Source organism: Xiphias gladius, chromosome 10 (assembly GCF_016859285.1).
Source record: "Xiphias gladius isolate SHS-SW01 ecotype Sanya breed wild chromosome 10, ASM1685928v1, whole genome shotgun sequence".
NCBI classification, from domain to species: domain Eukaryota; kingdom Metazoa; phylum Chordata; class Actinopteri; order Istiophoriformes; family Xiphiidae; genus Xiphias; species Xiphias gladius.
Window position 1 is genome coordinate 3,975,275 of NC_053409.1, and position 19,418 is coordinate 3,994,692.

Here is a 19,418-nt window from a genome sequence, read left to right on the forward strand (position 1 = left end):
CCGATGCCATTAACCTGCGCCTCCCTGGCTAACCATAGTTAGATTAGCTGTCTGATTTTACAGTCTCAGCCCCCCCCCCCACTCTCTCTCACACACACACACACACACACACACACACACACACACACACACACACACACACACACACACACACACACACACACACACACACACACACACACACACACACACGGAAAATAGCAATCGCTGGGAGAGCCAAGCATGCCCACAAAGCCAAAGTGCCTCAGAGCCCATGATACCATGTGTAGTAGCTGAAACAATCCTTAAGACTACGGAGACAAAAACCTCAGTCTTCAAGGTCACAACATTGGTCTTTAACATTCCTATAACGTAACATGAAAAATTCACCCTTGATAGCTGTTAAATCAGCTGTACCATTGCATAAGGGAAAAAACAAAATCAAATATGATTTTAACCATGCTGGGTTGATGCAGCTCTCCAAATGTGAATGAACATTCAGAGAACACTCAGAATTCTTCTTCTTGTTTGTTTATTTTAGATAGTTTTAACTAGCTTTCATCCCAGTACTCTGAATTACTGGCTATATGTTTGTTTTGTTCAGCGATTCAAATAAAGCCCTCAGGTACAGCAGTGTGAGGCAAATTTTTTGCATAATGGCCCCCTCGGAAATGCAATCGATAACAATTAAAAATGGTTAGAATACAAAACAATTCTAAGAAATTTGTTAAATTCAAAGTTGAATGTGAGTGAGTGTTTCACAGTTGGAGTGCTGCCAAAGACTATCAGGGAGAATGATAGAGACTTTAAAGGTGTGCACTACCTTCACTGCAGAAGCGACCCTTGTACTCTGTTTTGGAGCAGTCACAGATCGGCTCTCCATCCACCACTGAGCATGTACCGCCATTCTCACATGGGTTCACAGTGCACAACCCTTCTGACTCCAGGGGCACCTTAAGGCTTCCCAGAAACAGGGGCTGTGAGATTCCATATTTGAGGTCTGTAATTGTACCCCTGAAGGGCTGCATGTTTCGCACCGTAGGCAGTGTGAGTGCACCATTGTGGATATCCTGAGGCACTCCACCCAGGAACAGGTCGCTGACTATTTTCATGAACTGACGCTGAGGCCGCACCTCATCAGCTGTGGCCTGGCCATCCAGTACCAGCACTGTACGCAGGTTATACCTGCTCAGAGTGGCAAAGTGCCAGCTGCCGTCATCCACCCGTCTGTCAGACACAACTGTGGTCTCAGCACAGTCGATGCTGAAACGCAGCTGCAGTTGGCCCTGCACCACCAACAGCTGCAGAAAGTCACAGTAGCCTCCATCATCAAAATACAGCATCAGCGCCTCTGAAGCCTCTGTCTTGAACTGGAAGCTGAGGTCACCACGAGTGCTGGCGTCCCAGCGGAGGTAGCGTGCCCACTGACCTGGTGTGCCTAAAAATTCCAGTCCCAGACATGTGCTGAGGAGCACTTGCAGCCTGATATAAAAACCTACAAGATCCATAGTTGCAAAGAATTTATTAATCCAAAAAAGTATTTTAGGGGAATTCAATCTTAGGGGGGGTTAGACAGAGTTTCAGGGATCCACAGTTTTATCAACAATATGTGCAGAAATATATATTTAAGGAAAAAGGGCAGTATCAGGATAACAGTCGTTGTGGTTAACAGTCTTAAGGTCAATTACATGAGTAAATTGCCCAGTAGCTTCAGAGTGGTCGTATGGAGGAATTGTTGTTTTCCTCTGTAGGGTAAATGAAAGGACCAACAGAGGGAGAGGGGAGGAGGTGGTGATGATTTACTGTGTTTTTTTATTCTTCAAAACAGACGCTATAAAGATTCCTGGTGCAAGGTCTGATAGAATGGACCTCTCTGTCTATCAGGGCGAGTGGAATTCCTTCCTTCATGTTGTCCGCTGGGAAATGGAGCTGACAAGGGATCCACTGGCCTCTCTCAGTTCCATCACTGTCAGAAAAAGAGAGGCAAAAAGTTACAAGGGCTCCATCACCATTGATTTTTCTACAAACTAATAACAAAACACACATCCCAGGGTGCTTTCTTGCATCTAAACCCCAGGATAGCAGAAAATAACATTTATATGTACAATCTAAGTAAAACGTCAATTTAGTATTTCCATTTTATCCTACTTCACATTTGTGGTCTACTACATTTATTTAACACTAGCAGCTCTGAGAAGTAACTATAGCTACAGCAATTGGTACTAATCAGATTAAGAATTTACATTTAAAAAAAAACAACACAATGAGCCTCTACGATGCAATGCATTAATATCGATCAAACAAGGGAGGCTTTTTAATGAAGGCAACCTTAACAGTATTAGATTTATTATCATGTTTAGATGTACAACATACATAAATATAGCCCAAGTGGCAATAATTGGGGTCCAAGCAGATTGCGGACAATTGCAATAAGACATTTTTAGAGCAGAAGACCAGACGCAGATAACTTGAGATTAAAATGATAAAAGATTTTTTTACTCTAGGCCAATCCGTTTGAGATCATTGCAAAAATATAAACTTGATTATTACAGCCTCACCTTAAGGTCAATGAGTGTCATATGTCCCTGAATTGTGGGTGGAATTTGCAACCCACCTGCCAATACTTGGTGTTTCTAGGTCTTACGGTTTTTGCTGAACAAACACTGCTAGCAGAGAACAAAAATAATAAAAAGAAAGTGTATTAATTATATATTTGTCAAGGGAGATTGGGCATTTGGGTTTGGAAATTGCAAAAGTAGCACAGGATATGGCATATCAACTTTTAAATTACAAGAGTTCACAACAGATGGCAGAAACAGGAAGCTTAAAACACTTTGGCGTCAGGTGGAATTTGAACAGGTGACCTTACTGTTACAAGCTATGTGTTTAGACCACTGAACTCTCAGGACAACACAGCTGTTGCTGACACTAACAAAGTTAGTTGACGTTACCTTTGTTCTGCATGCAATTAGTAAATTACTGCATTGAAGTCAATGAGATTGAATAATTTAATGATGTGTAACACTTAACCATGATGAAATATTTTTATGGTGATGAGTTTATCATAGTGTTTTTGGAAAGTAGTGAGTTATTATAGCAGCCGTTTATGCCTGTAACTTCCAGTGTGCAGCAGAGTTCTATGGGAATTAATGCAGTTAAAGCTGAAATATTCACCAAAATTCCACATTTACAGATAAATAGCTGAAATATTGTTATCAATATTGTTATCAAACTTTCTAAAATGACATTTACTGTCAACTTAAGATAAAATATAATAATGTTAGTCAGCTAGGTCAGTAATGAATGCATTAATGAATGTTTTGAACACAAAACCCTAACCCATCTACCTGATGGAGAGAAGGTGCAAGTACTTTCCTTATGCCCTCTCCAACCCACTGGCTCCTGAGTGAGGAAGCAAAATCAACCCCACAAAACACGACATCACAAAAATTTAAAAAATTCATAATTTAACTGTTGGGGATGTAATTCTGAAAAAAATAAATATGTTAAAAAAAAAAAAAAAAAATCACACATCAACCTGCTTTACTCTAGTGTATTGTCAAATAATTTGGAGAAATTTGTTTAAAAATTAGATGAAATCGAAAATGTTGTGTACACAGTACGAATTACAGCAAGATATTGAATATCGCTGCACTCACCATTTGACTGATCTGAACACCATTTGAAACACTTGATATCTCCTATCTAGAGAATAACTGTCAATTTTGGTAGCATTTGAATGAAGACTTGTGGAGATATTAATGTTAATTGATTTTGCATATTTTGAAAAATACAGAGTGACGGATTTTTGAATTGACCATAGGTTGCAGTGAGGCAAACTTGTCACGATTAAGTGGTTGCACCGGGGAAGAGAAAAAAAAAAAAGAAAAAAAAAATCAGCTCTGTAAGACATACAGGTGATTTGTTTGAACTTTTTGAAGTCTGGAATGTGAAAGGTATAGAAATTTAGATTTTTTTATGATACACAACGCCCACTTTAATCAATCATTACCAATTTTTATACATCGACTGAGTCTCGACTCTAGGTTGCACAAATTGAATTTCTTTTTAACACATGCACCCAATTACAAGATATAAACCTTTCACATTTGTGACGCCCCCTTGAGGCAGAATATCCCAAGATTGCATAGCGAAGCAAGGAACTGGCATCCGAACACATGCACCAAGTTTGGTCACAATCGTTTTAGCCAATTTTTATTTATGAGCAGTTGTGTAAAATTGGACTTAGACACAAGTTTAAAAATGTATAATTTCAAAAGGGATTGATGTATTGAAATTTACTTGATAATTTTTTCTCAGCATTATCTGTAGATGATGTATACCAAATTTCGTGAGAAGCGGATGAATGGCCTCGAACCACTTTGTTTCACTTCCACTTTCTAATTTTTGGAAAATGGTGGAAGAATTTGATATTTTTAGAGCAGAATACCATTTAAGCAACGATGCAGATGAATTGAGATATAAAATGACAACAGAATTTTGACTCTAGGCCAAGGTTGGAATGTTTCTTGGGGGTATTCCAGAAAGCATGTTTAACTACCCAGGCATATACCCTGGACTTGGGGTCGAGTGAGCCGGTTGCAACTTACTCCATGTTTTGGGGTTGATCCAATAATCAATCCAGGTTCTTCAATTTTCTGCAATCTATGGGAAATTGTTCCTTCATAATTTTCACAGTTTTGGACTATTGGAACTCTTTTAATAACATTTTCTCATAAGCATCCATACATTCTATGCACAAAGTTCCATGCAGATCAGACTCACAACCTAGGAGGATTTTAAAAAAGTATGTTCTGCATATATTTTGTTTTGCAAAAATTTTTTTACAGGAGGTAAGGGGTGTGGCCTATATCTCAAAATTCAGCTACATTCAGGGAACGCGTGCACATATTCTTTATGAATGTACTATGTACTATGTGGGAGTTACTGGCCAAAACGCGCTTACTTCGATTATAACGTCACCTGCTGGAGGACATGTGTCATTTTGGTGTCTGACGTGTGCACCATTCTATAACTTCCCTTGAAAAACGGTGTATGCTGCAGTACCAATGCTACCAATGAAAGGATAAAAACATATAAATTTGAAAAAATAAAATAAAATAAAAAACCTGAAAGCAATTACAATATGGCTCCCAGCACTGCTGGTACTAGGAGCCACACTGCTTTGCTTGTGTGGCCCCCAGCCCCCTCGGCCTTGGAGTCCTAATAAAAACCTGAGCGATTACAATAGGGTTCCGAGCGCTTGGGGGTCACACTCTGCATGCGTGGCCCCAAAGCTTCGCGACTTGGACCCCTAATTATGTAACTATTCTAACTCATATATACTCTGCCATAATTTATAAAATACCCTCAAAGCGCTTCAGCTATCAATAAGATCTTGGAAAACTGCATTTTCTTATTATGCATCTCGGACATGAAAAAATCTACAGAAGGATCTAAAATTAGATACATGTATATCCATTGAAAAATTTAAGGGCATCATAAAGAATGCAGTGAATGAGACATGGTTGATTTTCTTGAGAGCTCATTAAGTTCAAATTGCTGGGTTTTTTTTTTTGTGGATTTTTGTATTTCATGCCATAAGTGGTATTTTATATTGTACAAGTTGTATTTTAGTATGTTGTGAGTTTGTACGGCTTAGCCAGGTCTCAAGTCTCAATGGGACTTTCTGGTAAAATAAAGGAAAAATATAATGAAAACAAATAAAGTTTTACTTGTGTTATTATCATCATCATCATCATTATCATCATCATTATTATTATTATCATCATCATCATCAACATCACTATCATCATCACTACCATCATCACTACTACTACTTAAAATTTAGCTTACATTGTTTTATCTTTTTATGTACCTTAACCTGTATACTGCTAGGCAGCTGAATTTAATGATGGAACACATTTTATCATCACGTCAAAGTGGAGCTGGCTTTAACTACTTTTTATACACAGTACCTCATACTGTGCCTGTCTGGTGCCAAATCACTAAAATTACCCCCAAAATCAAACTACCTAATGGTGTATTAAGTAGTTAAAGCTAGCTCCACCTCGATCAGCCAGTAAAATATAATTTATGCAATCTAATATATAATAATGTATCAGTTACATTGGCCATTTTTTTGTGCAGAACTAGTACTAGTACTACTTTAATTCTTTAACTATTTGCTGATAATACTTTTAGTTAAGTAACATTTTGAATAAAGGACTTCCTCATGTACCTGAGTATTTTTACATTATTTTATTAGTACTTTTACTTAAGCAAAGGACTGGAGTATTTCCTTACACCACTGACTGCACCTTCCACATTCATTTAGCCAGGATTTTAGAAATATTGAGGTCAAGGGTACAAGAATTATTGGTATTTTTTCTTCAAAATTGCCCTAAATGATTGACTGATTATGGAAATTTTCGGATTAAGTTTTTGTAAATTGTCCAGATCAATAAATCAACAAATTGTGACAGAACTAATATTGTCTGTAAATATTATTTCCCAAGAGGAATGTCCCTGTCCTCTGAAAACCATTCATGTCCAAAATAACAAATGTTTCCTGTTTTAAGATTTGTGACAATGCATTTCAGATAATCCAGTGAGTTTTTAAAGAGTTTATTTTAGAAGTAGGGAAATCTGTTAGATATGTGAAAAACTCAAAATCAACTTTTTTTCCCCCTCTGAACAGCAACTCTGCACACTGCCAAGAATAAATCTGGTGGGGAAATAATTCCTCTTGTATTTACTTATTAATTGAACTAATAAGCATACAAATACTGCAACCAGCCCAAAAAATATCCACCAATATAAAATATTAACTCCCCACATGTTGCCAAAACCCCAAAATTCCCAGAAAAAAAATGGTAAGGATGTGATCTCAGTGTCGCTGGAGGTAGCGACAGCCCTGATGGATGGTACAATTAGCACAAATTACATGTAGGATTTTGTTGTGATGAACACAACATGTGTCTTTCATAACATACTGAGCATACACTTTCTTAGAAAAAAGAAGTAATGTAGTGGACTGTTCATAGGTATTATGCTCTTTACTGTTGGCAGTCACCAATCCTAATTAAAAGTGCCTGATATAGTGCTGCATTTTTCTCTCCTCTACAAAGGTTGTCTGGAGTTATCGGTCATCTGCTGGGTAAATTAGTTTCATTATTCTCATGGCAGAGCATGACTATCAGTCAGCCAGGCAGACTGCCTTTGTCTGATGACCAGCCTTAAGAGACAGCTTCCTCCTGAGGCACAGAAAAAAAAAACAAGTAGGTCCTGATGCAATATCCAGTGACTAAACATTATATTTTACATGTATTTTGTTTCTATAAAATCTACTTCCACATTAAAATATATTGATACATTGCAAAAAAAAAATGTCCATATTAAAATCCTCTCTCCTTAAATGAATTACATTTATTAGTTATCTAATATTAAAAAGAAATGTTATTGATATGAATTAGTCTGGAAAGTCGCAAATTTTTCATTCTTAACATATAAGTAAAACCCTCACAGTCAAAGTACAATTGTATGCAAAGGTTTTGCCATCGCTGCGCAAATTACATATTTTGTTGATTTTGAAGTAAAAAGTTGTAAATACAACCCATTATATAATGGAAGAATGTGCATACCTCAAGCAAACTTCAGACAATGCATACACATGGTTTTCTAGAGCAAGCTGAGTGTGATATGAAGTGGAAATGAAAAAAAAGGCAAATTTGACATGAAACAAAATTTTCATTGTCAATTTCCTTCTCCTCTTGCCCTCATGCTTTCTTTGTGTGCGCTAATAAGCTTTTTTGCCTCCTGTTTGTAGTCCAACCATTTCTTTTTGTACGCTGCCAAGAACTCTGAACTTAAAGAATTGACAGTACAATTTCATGAAGATTGAGATCTATATAAACAGAACCAGGCGTATGCAAGAGTTTATAAATTTGACAAAAATAATGCATATGCACATTTCTGTTTTTGTGCATACAGAGTTTTAGTCATGAATCTACACAGTTTACGTATCTGTCCCCAAATGTTGCTTTACATACTTCAGACGTTGACTTCGCAGGTCACAACTAAGGTGTCCTTTTTGATGACTCTTCCATGTAGACCATGTTAGTGCAAGCAACGCTGCACAGTCGAATGGTGCACCACCACCTCCTGTGTCAGCTAAACCTTTCTGCGGGTCCTTTGCAATCAAATGGGTCTTTTGCTTTGCCTTTCTGCCCTGCAAATGTGCAGTTTTATCTGAAAGTTTTCTTGGTCTTTCGGATCTCGTCTTGACTTCCACAGTTCCCCGTAACTGCTATTTCTGAATAACATCTCGTACAGTGGAAACTGAAAGCTGGAAGTGCCTAGAACAGCCCATGGTTGTTGAGTATTACTACAAGGTTTCCTCCTAATGCGGACTTTATACTACATCACCACTCTATATACTACATCATCCAACTTCCTCTTTTTCTTCTGATATAATTAATATAGCTGCTAGAGGTCGCCTTACATTAAAATGTAACTATGACTCGTAATAACTTGCTTGTACAGAAGACCTATGTGTTCATTTTTTACAGGAGGACAGTCTCAAGTATCATTACCTTTTAAGTTGGTATGTCAAATATGTTAGCAAAAAGTTTCTTATTACACATTACAAATTAAGTAGTTACACGGCAACATTATCATTCATTCCAAGTGGACCAGCTGGCGAATTTAAGTTCAATATTAACTCTCTTTTAGCTCTGTTTTTCGTCTCTACCAACTCCTGAGGGAAATATTTGTCTCTTTAGCTGCAAAATTATCTACTATGTTTGCTACCTAGTCTCTAAAGGTGTTTGTTTGCTATGGTGTTGACAAAGTTAAAATCACATATATGATCTTTTATATGTGATTTAGTGAGTAATTTCTATAGATAGATATATTGTAGCAAAATGAGAGTGCTTATAAAATTATTAATGTTTAATCTACATCTCAATCAGTTGTCTAAATGTACCAGATGTTAAAGCTGACTACATAAATCCCAACAACTAATGGAAAGCACGTTTTCCTTTTTTCCCCTAAGTCAACAGATCATGTGTTTCCACCCACAATTTTTATGCACCTTTTCAATTTGCCCATAAAAACCTGATTGTTATTATGTAAATATCAATTATAGCTGCTTTAAGCTCCGGGGTTCAGGTAAGGCCTGCATCCTTTCTTGTCAACAATCAAGGCATTCAGTGTACGTTGTGGCCTGTTGGTAGCTGGTATAGCCAAAAGGCTTAATGGAAATTACATCACCTAGACTAGACAACAAATTATTTTACCTTTACTTCCTGTGCAATGGCACTATTGTGTCTCCTCTGATACTGTGTCTAATCTGATGTTTTGTGCTGCTCTCTTTATTGACCTCTCAAAAGCATTTGATACTGTTGATCATAAAATCCTAATTAACAAACTATAGTCTTTAGGGCTAAATTATGTTGCACTCTCAGTTCAATGCCTACCTTACAAGGAGAACTCAAGACTGTTGTGGCTTTTGATGCTGAGCCAGGCCCTCTTACCATCAGGGTGCCACAAGGGTTTATTCTTGGTCCGTTACTACATTATACATAAATAACATTCTTTCTAATCAGTGCTTCAACATCCATTTTTATGCAGATGATACAGTCTGCCTTTCATGCTTTCCAATAATCACTTCTCGATCAAAGACTTGTTTTAAATATAGACAAGAACAAGTACACAGTATTCTGCACATCCACCAGTCTGTCTGATTATCCTGCCACTAAAACTTTAAAAATGGTACCCATGCCACTCCTACTAAATACTTCGGAATTTGGCTTGACAGCAGACTGTCATTCAAGATTCAGCATTTGGCTCGAAAAAATTAAAAATCAAACTAGGCGTTCTATATCAAAGGCTGTCTGTCTTTCTTAACCATAAAACTATTGTACAGTCAATTTTACTGTCTGCCTTTGATCACAGATATATTCAATACTGTCACATTGCCCCATCATTACTTCAGCAACTAAACCCTGTTTATTACAGTGCATTACTCTTTATAATTAAAAACTAATTAAAAACTTCATAGTCATCATTGCTCATTTTGTATCACAAAGTTGGATGGACTTCCTTACTGACATGAAGGAATAATAATCTCATGATAACTGTCAAAGCTTTACCATTCAAACTTCCAAAGTCTTCTTCAGTACACAATCCACGATCTACTTAATTGTAGATAATCCATATGTATGCACTAATCTCGGAAAAACTAGTTCCAGGTATTATGTACCCTTTAAATGAAATGAACTGCAAACTTCCCTCAAGCTAGATTTGTTAATTCCCCTTGGCAATTTATATAAAGCTTATATAAAGCTATATTATCATCTTTTGTATGACTCTTGCAATCATTTTTATTAGTTCTTTGTTGATTGTGGTTGTTTGGCCTTATTCGTGTTGTTTTTGTATGCTGGTTGTGTGGTTGTCTGACTGAATGTTTCATGTTCCTAGCTCTATCCTGAAAAAGAGATTTCAATCTCAATGAGACTACCTGATTAAATACAGTTTACATTTTTTAAAACAATTTGTTCTTCCTCCTGAATGCAACTATATAATGTACAGTACAGCCTAAAATTGTTCTTCAGTAAAACGTGTAAATTTAGATATGTTTGAAACTGATCGGCCAAGAATACCCAGAGCAAACAAACATTAGAAATGGATCGACTGATCCTGTTAATCAGCCTGGAACATCTTTGAACATTGGCATTGATGAGGTTTTAGTCAACCTCCTCATGTATTGTGTAATGTAGTAGTGATGTGGACATGTGGTAGAAAAACAGAACAAGAGAGAATGAATTACCAGAGGATCACTTTGCCAGGCTGATACGGTTTCATGACAACAAGGCAAGTAAGGCAACACATCCAAGTACCTCCATAGATTAAGATGGATACTGAAGTGTGTAATCAATGGAAAGATCAGTATCCTAGACATCAAGACAGATGTGCCTCTGTAAGCAACTGATATTAAGAAACAGACACATAGCCCCTTCAGTAGATGTACCCATGACAGAGGTGCAGCCCATATGTATTTTGTATATAGCATCACATCAGGGTATAACCATGCTGACCTGTGATACTGTACTCCTGCATGGTAGCAAAGCCAGCTGAGGCCATCCTGAAATGTCTCCTCTCTCAGCCAAAGCTGTGCGAGTCCAAACCTCCACACCTCCACACCAGGTAAAAAAAAAAAAAAAATCCTTTTACATGCTATCCTGTTATATCAAAAACCATTTGTGAGATTTAACTGCACGAGCTCACAGGGGAGCTCAGCATGGCTATCCCAGCTGTTTATAAAAAGGCCATTAATAAGTAAGGAGCAACTGCTAGTCAATGAATACCACTGTGAATATGCATTTATGTGTGAGAGTGATTAGACCAAACAACATTTTAGACCACTGACAGCTGTAGTGAAAAATTTTATGCTAGGTCAAGTTGTAAGCTTCAGCTTTACTGTTATTGCAAAACTCTTCAGCAACATCAACTGAAAAGGATGTTGTATACTGTATATCATCACTGAGGTGAAAAATGCTAAAGTTTATTTCAGTAGCAAAGCTATTTTCTACACATTAAAAAGCCTGTCATCACTCCAGGTATGTTACAGTTGAGTAGTGAGTTAGGTACAATGAAGCCCATTTTGAGGCTGCCTTTAGAGTGAATATTCCTTACTAATTCACTGGTTGACTAGCAGAAATCATCAAAATGAAATGTGCACAGGAAGTCTAATGGTGTTTTCTGTCAAAACGTTATCTGACAATATCAAAACAAGCAAGGTTTCAGAGTTTCTCTACCATATTAGACTTCACCCTAAAAATTTGAACTTGTTAAACTAATAAGCATTGCATAGCCGCATATCCCGACAACTGTCCTGTGATGATTATACATTAATCATCATACAGAATCAGAAAAGAAAGGCACATGTGAATTTATTTAAAACACACCTCACATGTTAATCACATATGAAACACCATTTCAGATTTTTCACGTCAAAAATACAAAAACAGCCCATGAGAAATGTAAGTATTACTAAACACAGTGAGTTTTGGACAGTCACTTAGCAACACACTGACTCAGCAACAGTGACACAGAGTCACCAACCAGTAAGATAAAAGTTTTAGCCACGAAGCTGCTTTGGACAACCATCACCCACAAAATGACACCCACTTAGCAGTGACATGCCTCATCATCACTTGCATTCTACAACTTCATTCAAAACTAAATGTCGGCACTAAAGCTAACAACTGAAAAAGTTTGCATAATTTAAACCTGGATCTCTCAGATATCACAACACCTATGTAGCTGTCAGGGAGCCCTGGTGGTTTTTCAAAATAATATTTTTAAAGTGTTTTAAATGCATGGTCAATTTATTGCAATTAAGGTAAATATGTAAAATTAGTTTGATATCACTTTTTGTTACATCATCTAGCCCTACTGAGATGAAATAGAAACATTATGTAGTTCCTGGTGAGTCAGCATAAACTTAGTTTACTTTGGAAATTATCACATGTGTGTCTACTATAATTCATTAATTGTCCATTTTAAATGTAAGAAACTATACAGAAAGGAAATGTGAACCTCTTTTTTTATTTAGTGTATACTGTGTAGCAGTTACCTATACCTATACTTTTTTCCAAGTTGTCCAGATTCACATATTCAAGATTTTTGCTCTACCTTCCAACATTTTCAACCATATTATTTATTTTTTCTTTATTCGGATCTATTATCAAACCTCAGCAGACCGTGCCTGAGGGTTAGATCTATACCTATGGAGCTGCTTATCAACCTTCTATTAAAAGTAGAGATATCAGTCAATCAGTGCTATCCAGCTCCGTCATCAGAGTTTCCTCATTGTATAATGTAATATATATTAGGATTATGTATGATTATTATATTTACAACAATTCATTTTGAAGCAATGTGTGGTTATATTTGATTTATTTACTGTAATTTAATGAAATACTGACCATTAGCTGCATTTTTTTTTTTATACTACGCTAAAATTACATATATCTAAAATCTGGCTTTTTTGCTGAATTCCAAACACAAAATTTTTATTCTGTCATTTACTGAAAATATTAGTAAACTGTAACACAGCCAAATTAGTTATTTAAAAAATGTTAATATTCCATTTGACATATTTGTTCGTTTTTGGGATTTTTTTTTCTTTAATTTTTTGGTTAGGTTTTGCTTTGTTTTTTTTAAGCATCAAAATAGTCATAAGCAGAAGTGCTGAAAAATTCACAAAATTATCAGCTTTCTCTAGTTTCAGTCCAAAATAATTAATAATTTTGTGGATTTGTGTGTGTTTTTGGCCTTAAGTGGAGCTAAAGTTGAGCTGACTCTCCTCCCTAAAAATAATTTTGACATTTACAAGGGAAAGTAGTTTCTTTTTTTATTCATTTTTGATTTATTTGTTTTTTCTCTGCAGCAGTAGAATTTTTGCAGCAGTCCTTTGCATTAGGTATCTTTACTACTTGAGTATTGCCTGCTGATTGGTGTCAGCTAATCAGAGATGGCTCATACACCCATGTTCTCGTCCTACTCTGCATTCACACTTAAGCGTGTAAATACTGTACACTAGTGTTTAAAAATGCTGACTGGTTCTGGCATCACTTTCAGTTTTTGTGTGTGTGTGTGTGTGTGTGTGTGTGTGTGTGTGTGTGTGTGTGTGTGTGTGTGTGTGTGTGTCTGAGTGAGAGAGAGTGTGAGAGTATGTTTTGTTGAGCATCATCGGGGGTTAAAAGGCTAAACGGCATGAATCATTGTTCTCGGTGAAAGGCTCCTTTGACAAACCCCACAGGGACGAGTACACATACACACACTGACAAAAGGCAGTGGCACTCTGGATCCTATTAACTACGATGCGGACTGAGAGGGAAAGCGTGTGTGTGTGTGTGTGTGTGTGTGTGTGTGTGTGTGTGTGTGTGTGAATGCAAATAGAAGCAGCCCACCAGTAGGCCCCTCGTGTTTAAATGGATTCCACTTGCCAGTAATTTTACAGCAGGTGCCCTCTTCGCACACTCGTCACACAAAAAACACACGCAGTAACGTGTGTTGTCACGTTACAGTGACAAAATGTCCTCCACATGAGGCCTTCAAAATATGACGTGTACATCTTACAAAAGATTCAAAGGTCTTCGTTGCTGAAGTGGTACACTCTGAAATGATTTGCCCAGGACATGAAACCTGACATTGGAGGCAAGGAGGAGAGACAGCATAAGGACAGATGAGTGAAAACAGAGAGGTGGAGAAAGAGCAACAGAGATAGAGGGATGTTTCATCTCATCCACACCCAGTCATGCATCTCATGAAACACCCTTACCCCACACTACTCGCCGCCTTCTCTCTTCATCATGTTGCAAACACACACTTCAAGTCAGCCACAAACGTCTCTGGGTACATCGAACAGCACTGACAGACCATCTTAGGCTGATATCCATCTGTTTTGCTTCATTTCATCTATTTAAAAAAACTAGGGATCAACATTCTCTATCATAGTACACTATGTAATTTTGTATCACTTTATCAATATACTGTATATGTATTGTGATACAGTAAAGTCACTGAAGAGCTACTGAAACTCTGTTTATGGATAACTGACAGGCAGGAATGCCTGTTTTTGGCTACTCCAGTGACTCAAGTGACTAACGTATAAAAGATATTATCTTCACATAGATGCAAAAATCATAAAAATCAATTACCGTCATCAGGGAATCCTGTTTAGTGATTTGCAACAACACCTACAATGGCCTCATATACCCAGAGAATTTATATCGCCTCATGGTATATGAGACCCTAAAATAAGTCAATATAACTATATAAATACATGCAAAAATGCTTCTATTTAGATAAAAATTGTTGCAAAAAAGAATGAGGATCAAAAGTTAAAATGGACTACGTGCAATGTATGTAACATCAGCAATAGTGTAAAATCAGTAGCTGGTATCTCAGCTGAACATCTTTACTTTATTATCAGCTTTGTCTTTTTATGGGGATTAAAGTGAATAGTCGTTCAACGTTTCTAAAATATTCACATTCTTATATTCACATACATATTCATACTTTTGGTTTTGAACACTGCACAGAGGTATGAAGCAAGGTTGTCCCCCACTTTTTCACCATCTTCACTTAACTCCCATGCCCTAAAATTTAAAAGAGATGACAACATTAATCAACAGACGGACAGTAACACCACAGAAACTAATTTTTCAATTAAAATCAACCAGCTCATTTAAATAAATCCTTTAGTAAAATTTAAATAGGGGAAGTATCCTTTGGTTTGTTCTCAGAATGATTATTACTTTTTGTAAACCACTCTACTTTTTTGTATCTACCACTATTTTCTGTGTACAACCTCTGCTGCTCAGATTGCTCATTTTACAAAGACCGAAATAGAAACAGACTAATAAAAAGGCAGGTACATGTAAAATGTGAAGATGAGTGGAAGTGAGGGACGGAGGGTGTGTGTTTGTGGGTGGGGAGGTGTTATTTTGGCATTTGTTTGGCTGCGTGTGGAGTGTGGGCACCGTGTTGTTATCCAGCTACTCTGCAGGAAGGACACGCCTTCTCTGGGCTCTGTGGTTCTGCTGCAGCACCCTTCACGGCATTACATCACCCAGTTAGAAAGCATCCACCACCCCACAAATGTCTGCATACACACCGCACATACACATGCACACAGCGACACCTGCACCCTACAGACATCTCTATATACACCACACAAATGTCTGCATACACACCTCACCAATGCCAGAATACAACACACACACATTTCCTGCATTCAAACCACAATCATCTAATCATACACACAATGCTAATGACTGCACAAATGTGTACAAATGACTGCAGACACACAAAATATATTACACATGCATGCAAACAACTAACACCTGGATACACACCTCTCCATCAGCTGTACACACTTCTATATACACATGTATCACTGCGCACACTCCACCAGTGAACACAACTAGCTACCTATCCTTTTTCCTCACAATCACCATCAGTTTATATATCATCGTGCTGTCTTTCTCGTTGTGGCATTGACTTTTTTTCTTAATGACTGATTTGGTTTTCATGTGATTTATATTGATTTTTTTTCATCATTTTGCATTTTGACAATACTCTAAATGGTACATCAGCAGAAATTTTAAAAAAAAGGTACAAAGTGTTACATGATTCCTCATTTTTAAAGGAATATTTTCCTTAGAATTTCAATTTCATCTATATATGAAAGTCTTATTTAAAAAGATGACTATAAGATGGTACAGCAGAAATTCTAGATACGAAATACAAAATAATGGCCCCGCAATGTCACACACTACTGCACTTGTAAAAAATAATAAGCGGGAAGGGGGGGGGGTCGTCATCTTCTGAGAGCAGAAAAACGACCAAATTAAACAAATCAAAGAAAAGAGCATTCTCCAAAATCCTGCGTAATATTTGACTCTCCCCGCCCAGAGGGATTAGAGTTACCTTGAGAGCCCTTGGCTTTTTGCGCTTGATTTGTCAGCGCAGTTAATCGGCTGCCAACCAGAAGCAAAAAAAAAAAAAAAAAAAAAAAAAAAACAGGACAGCCAAATTACCCATAACAGCCTCCATCCTACACACAGCAACCCCCACCCTACATAAAAATAGGGGGACAAGAAAACGAGCAGGAAAATCAAATATGGTGGTTTCATATCTTGCACAAAAAAAGCACCGTATATGTAGGTCGCATTACACTCAGAGTAGGTATATTATAAGTCTTTTCCATATAATAGCACCGTCTGTATCAATATCATAGGTGAATAGTTGTAATTAGTGATCACATATTTATAATCATGTTTAATCTAGCCTGATCATTCTCATCAGTACAGTAAAATGAGTTTTTTTTTTTTTTTTTTTTAAAAAGGGGATAAAACAACACAATCTGTTTTCTTTCTCGAAACATATGACATAAAACTGAACTGTTCCTGGTGCTTTGGTGTTGGAAACGATTGTCTTAAGCGGTTTAGGAGCAGGTGATCAAGCACCTTTGGGCCCTTTGCAGGGAAAAGAGACGCATTCTCTGGCTGGGTCACGCCCATTCCGAATCCCGTTTTGGAAAAATCCTGATTAGGAATTCCCTCTGCATAAATGCATAAATGCACAAGAATCATCGAATCCTATTTACTATTCATATCAAAATGTGTGCTGCAGCGATAAATAAAAATCTACTTGTCATCCTCTGTCCTTTCTGAATTCGCTCCAATTTAGACTCTGTTACATCAGTTAAAAACTGGAGCTGCTGATCATTTATAGACAAGCGTGTAGATATCAAAAGGCGTAGACAGACAGAAGATTGAGGCCTAGACACCATTGCTTATGTTGCGGCAAGTAGTCGACTCTTATGTCGCACTGCATAAGGCCTCGTATTTTCCTGCAATGATAATATTTATTGTATAAATGGACACCCTGCATTCATCGCAGTGAAAATGACAAACTGCAAAAAACGCAGTTCTCATTTTGATTAAAATTCCTTTCAGTTAATACATTCGACACTGATCTACAAAGCAGGCCCAGACTGTGGCTTTTCAAATGTGGATTGATGACGGACAAAAGTTGTAAACTCAATATGCAGCATGAAATGCAGTTTATTGGGAGCAGAGCAGTCACATTTCAACAAACCTCCTTGCTGTCCCTGCGGACGCCATTTGATCCCCCGGGAAACCGAAATAATCGAAATCATTATTACTGTTTTTTTTTTTTTTTCATTTAAAAAAAAAAAATCCCCACACATAATCGTTCTAACGTCACGTTTTAAAAATTAATCGAGGATTGGTTTAATTTATTTCGATATTTCGAACGAATTTTAACACAAAAAGATCATGTTTAGATGCCTGTTTTTTTAAACCTCGGCGTTGTAATGCCATGGCTTTTCTGAAATACAGAAAACAGGGACATTCGTTTAATTAATCTGGTAAATCTGTGTGAAAACAGCAGCCAGCAGCTGGATTTTATAATACAAACAGAGAGGACAGATAATGGAGGAATGTGATTGTTACTGCATGGCGAGAAGCGTGCAGCCTGGTGGTGCTTGCTGTCCATCTCCGTTAACACAGAAGGTCATGTATCAACTGCATGTTATACCGAATGCTCGAATTACATCAAAACGTGCATCTATATTTAAAGAGTGTATTAGCCATGTTTGCTGGACGGACAGGGATATGTGCAGCGTGTCAGGGTGCATTTGTTTGACATTTTAACATGAAGCTGTACATGGGAACAATGCTTGGACACTGGACACCTGGTCCTCACGTTATTTATTATTCATCAACCTAAAAACAAGGTGAAGGAAATTCGGCAGGTCGCGGTTTAAGTCTTTTTCATGGGTGATGCTCTTCATATTTGATACACACGAGTGGTTTAAACGCTGCATGGCCGCATTTGCAAGATATTTTTACAAATGAAATTGATAATTCACCTGGTAAACATCGCCTCCGGGGAGCGGAGAGGACGTCTGTAATACTATACCCGCCTGTCACGTTGAGTCTGTTCCACCGGGGGATTTAGAGGCCAACAGGGCAGAAATTCCCATTTTGACTCCCACAAACACCGCTGTTCCTACAAGGAGACTCACACCTGCCCCAGCTGGCCACATTCACCGTTCCGATGCTCACAAACTGGGGAAAGTCCTGTAAAAGTGGCAAGTTCCCCGATACCTACCCGTCAGAGGAGGAAACTCGAGCATTCTCTGGCGCATATTTCATCCAGAACCTTTTCCTTTTTTGCCCTGCATCATTAAAATCTGAAGGTTTTCTACGCGGACAAAGCAACGTGAACAGATTGGAGTAAAAAGACGACGCCACTGACCTGAGTTAAACAGACCACCAAGAGTATCCAACTGTTAAAATCCAGCTGTAAACTCCACAGAGCCGTAGTTTTTAAAATCCAGAATTCTGTGCTTCCGCTGCTGACTGTGCTGGTGCCGAGCGGCGGGGGACCAGGCAGTACAAGGGCTAGGTTTATTGTGCGTACAGGTGCGTCGACCACGGTGCATCATACGCACAAAAGCCGCTGTTGGCTCGGTGCGACTTGCAACGGATGCCAGCAAGAGGTGCACGCGCACACACACAAAGGCGCACGCGCGCGCCACTGGGGTCCGCCTTCTTCCAAGCGCCAGTACACGCCATTTAAAGGCATACAGGCTCGTAAGCGGGGCCGACAAACGCACACGCGCCTGTGGTTTAAGTATGCTTCAGTGCATGTCAGGTTTTCATGATTGATTTGCGCATCCGAGTCAGTAGGTTCAATAGTGAAGCACTTCAGTTTATCTTAAGGCAATATTCTTCAGTTTTTTAAATGTGACATTGGCAGCAGTGGTCAAAGCTGCAGTTGACTGACGTAAAACTGCATGCCTTATATCCTTTCCTGTTGTAAAGTAGTAAAAT

General features: G+C 37.9%; 1 protein-coding gene across 1 annotated transcript in view; it reads right to left on the reverse strand.

Moving 5' to 3' along the window:
- nrxn3a (neurexin 3a) overlaps positions 1-19,120 on the reverse strand; it is a 241,614-nt gene extending 222,494 nt beyond the window's left edge. The window contains exons 1-4 of the mRNA XM_040137140.1: positions 18,841-19,120; positions 18,452-18,662; positions 15,070-15,149; positions 803-1,945 (exon numbers count right to left, since the gene is read on the reverse strand). Coding sequence (XP_039993074.1) covers positions 803-1,487 — 685 coding nt within the window. The 5' untranslated portion in view covers positions 1,488-1,945; positions 15,070-15,149; positions 18,452-18,662; positions 18,841-19,120. The remainder of the gene's footprint in view (positions 1-802; positions 1,946-15,069; positions 15,150-18,451; positions 18,663-18,840) is intronic.
- Between the last annotated feature and the right edge of the window lie 298 nt (positions 19,121-19,418).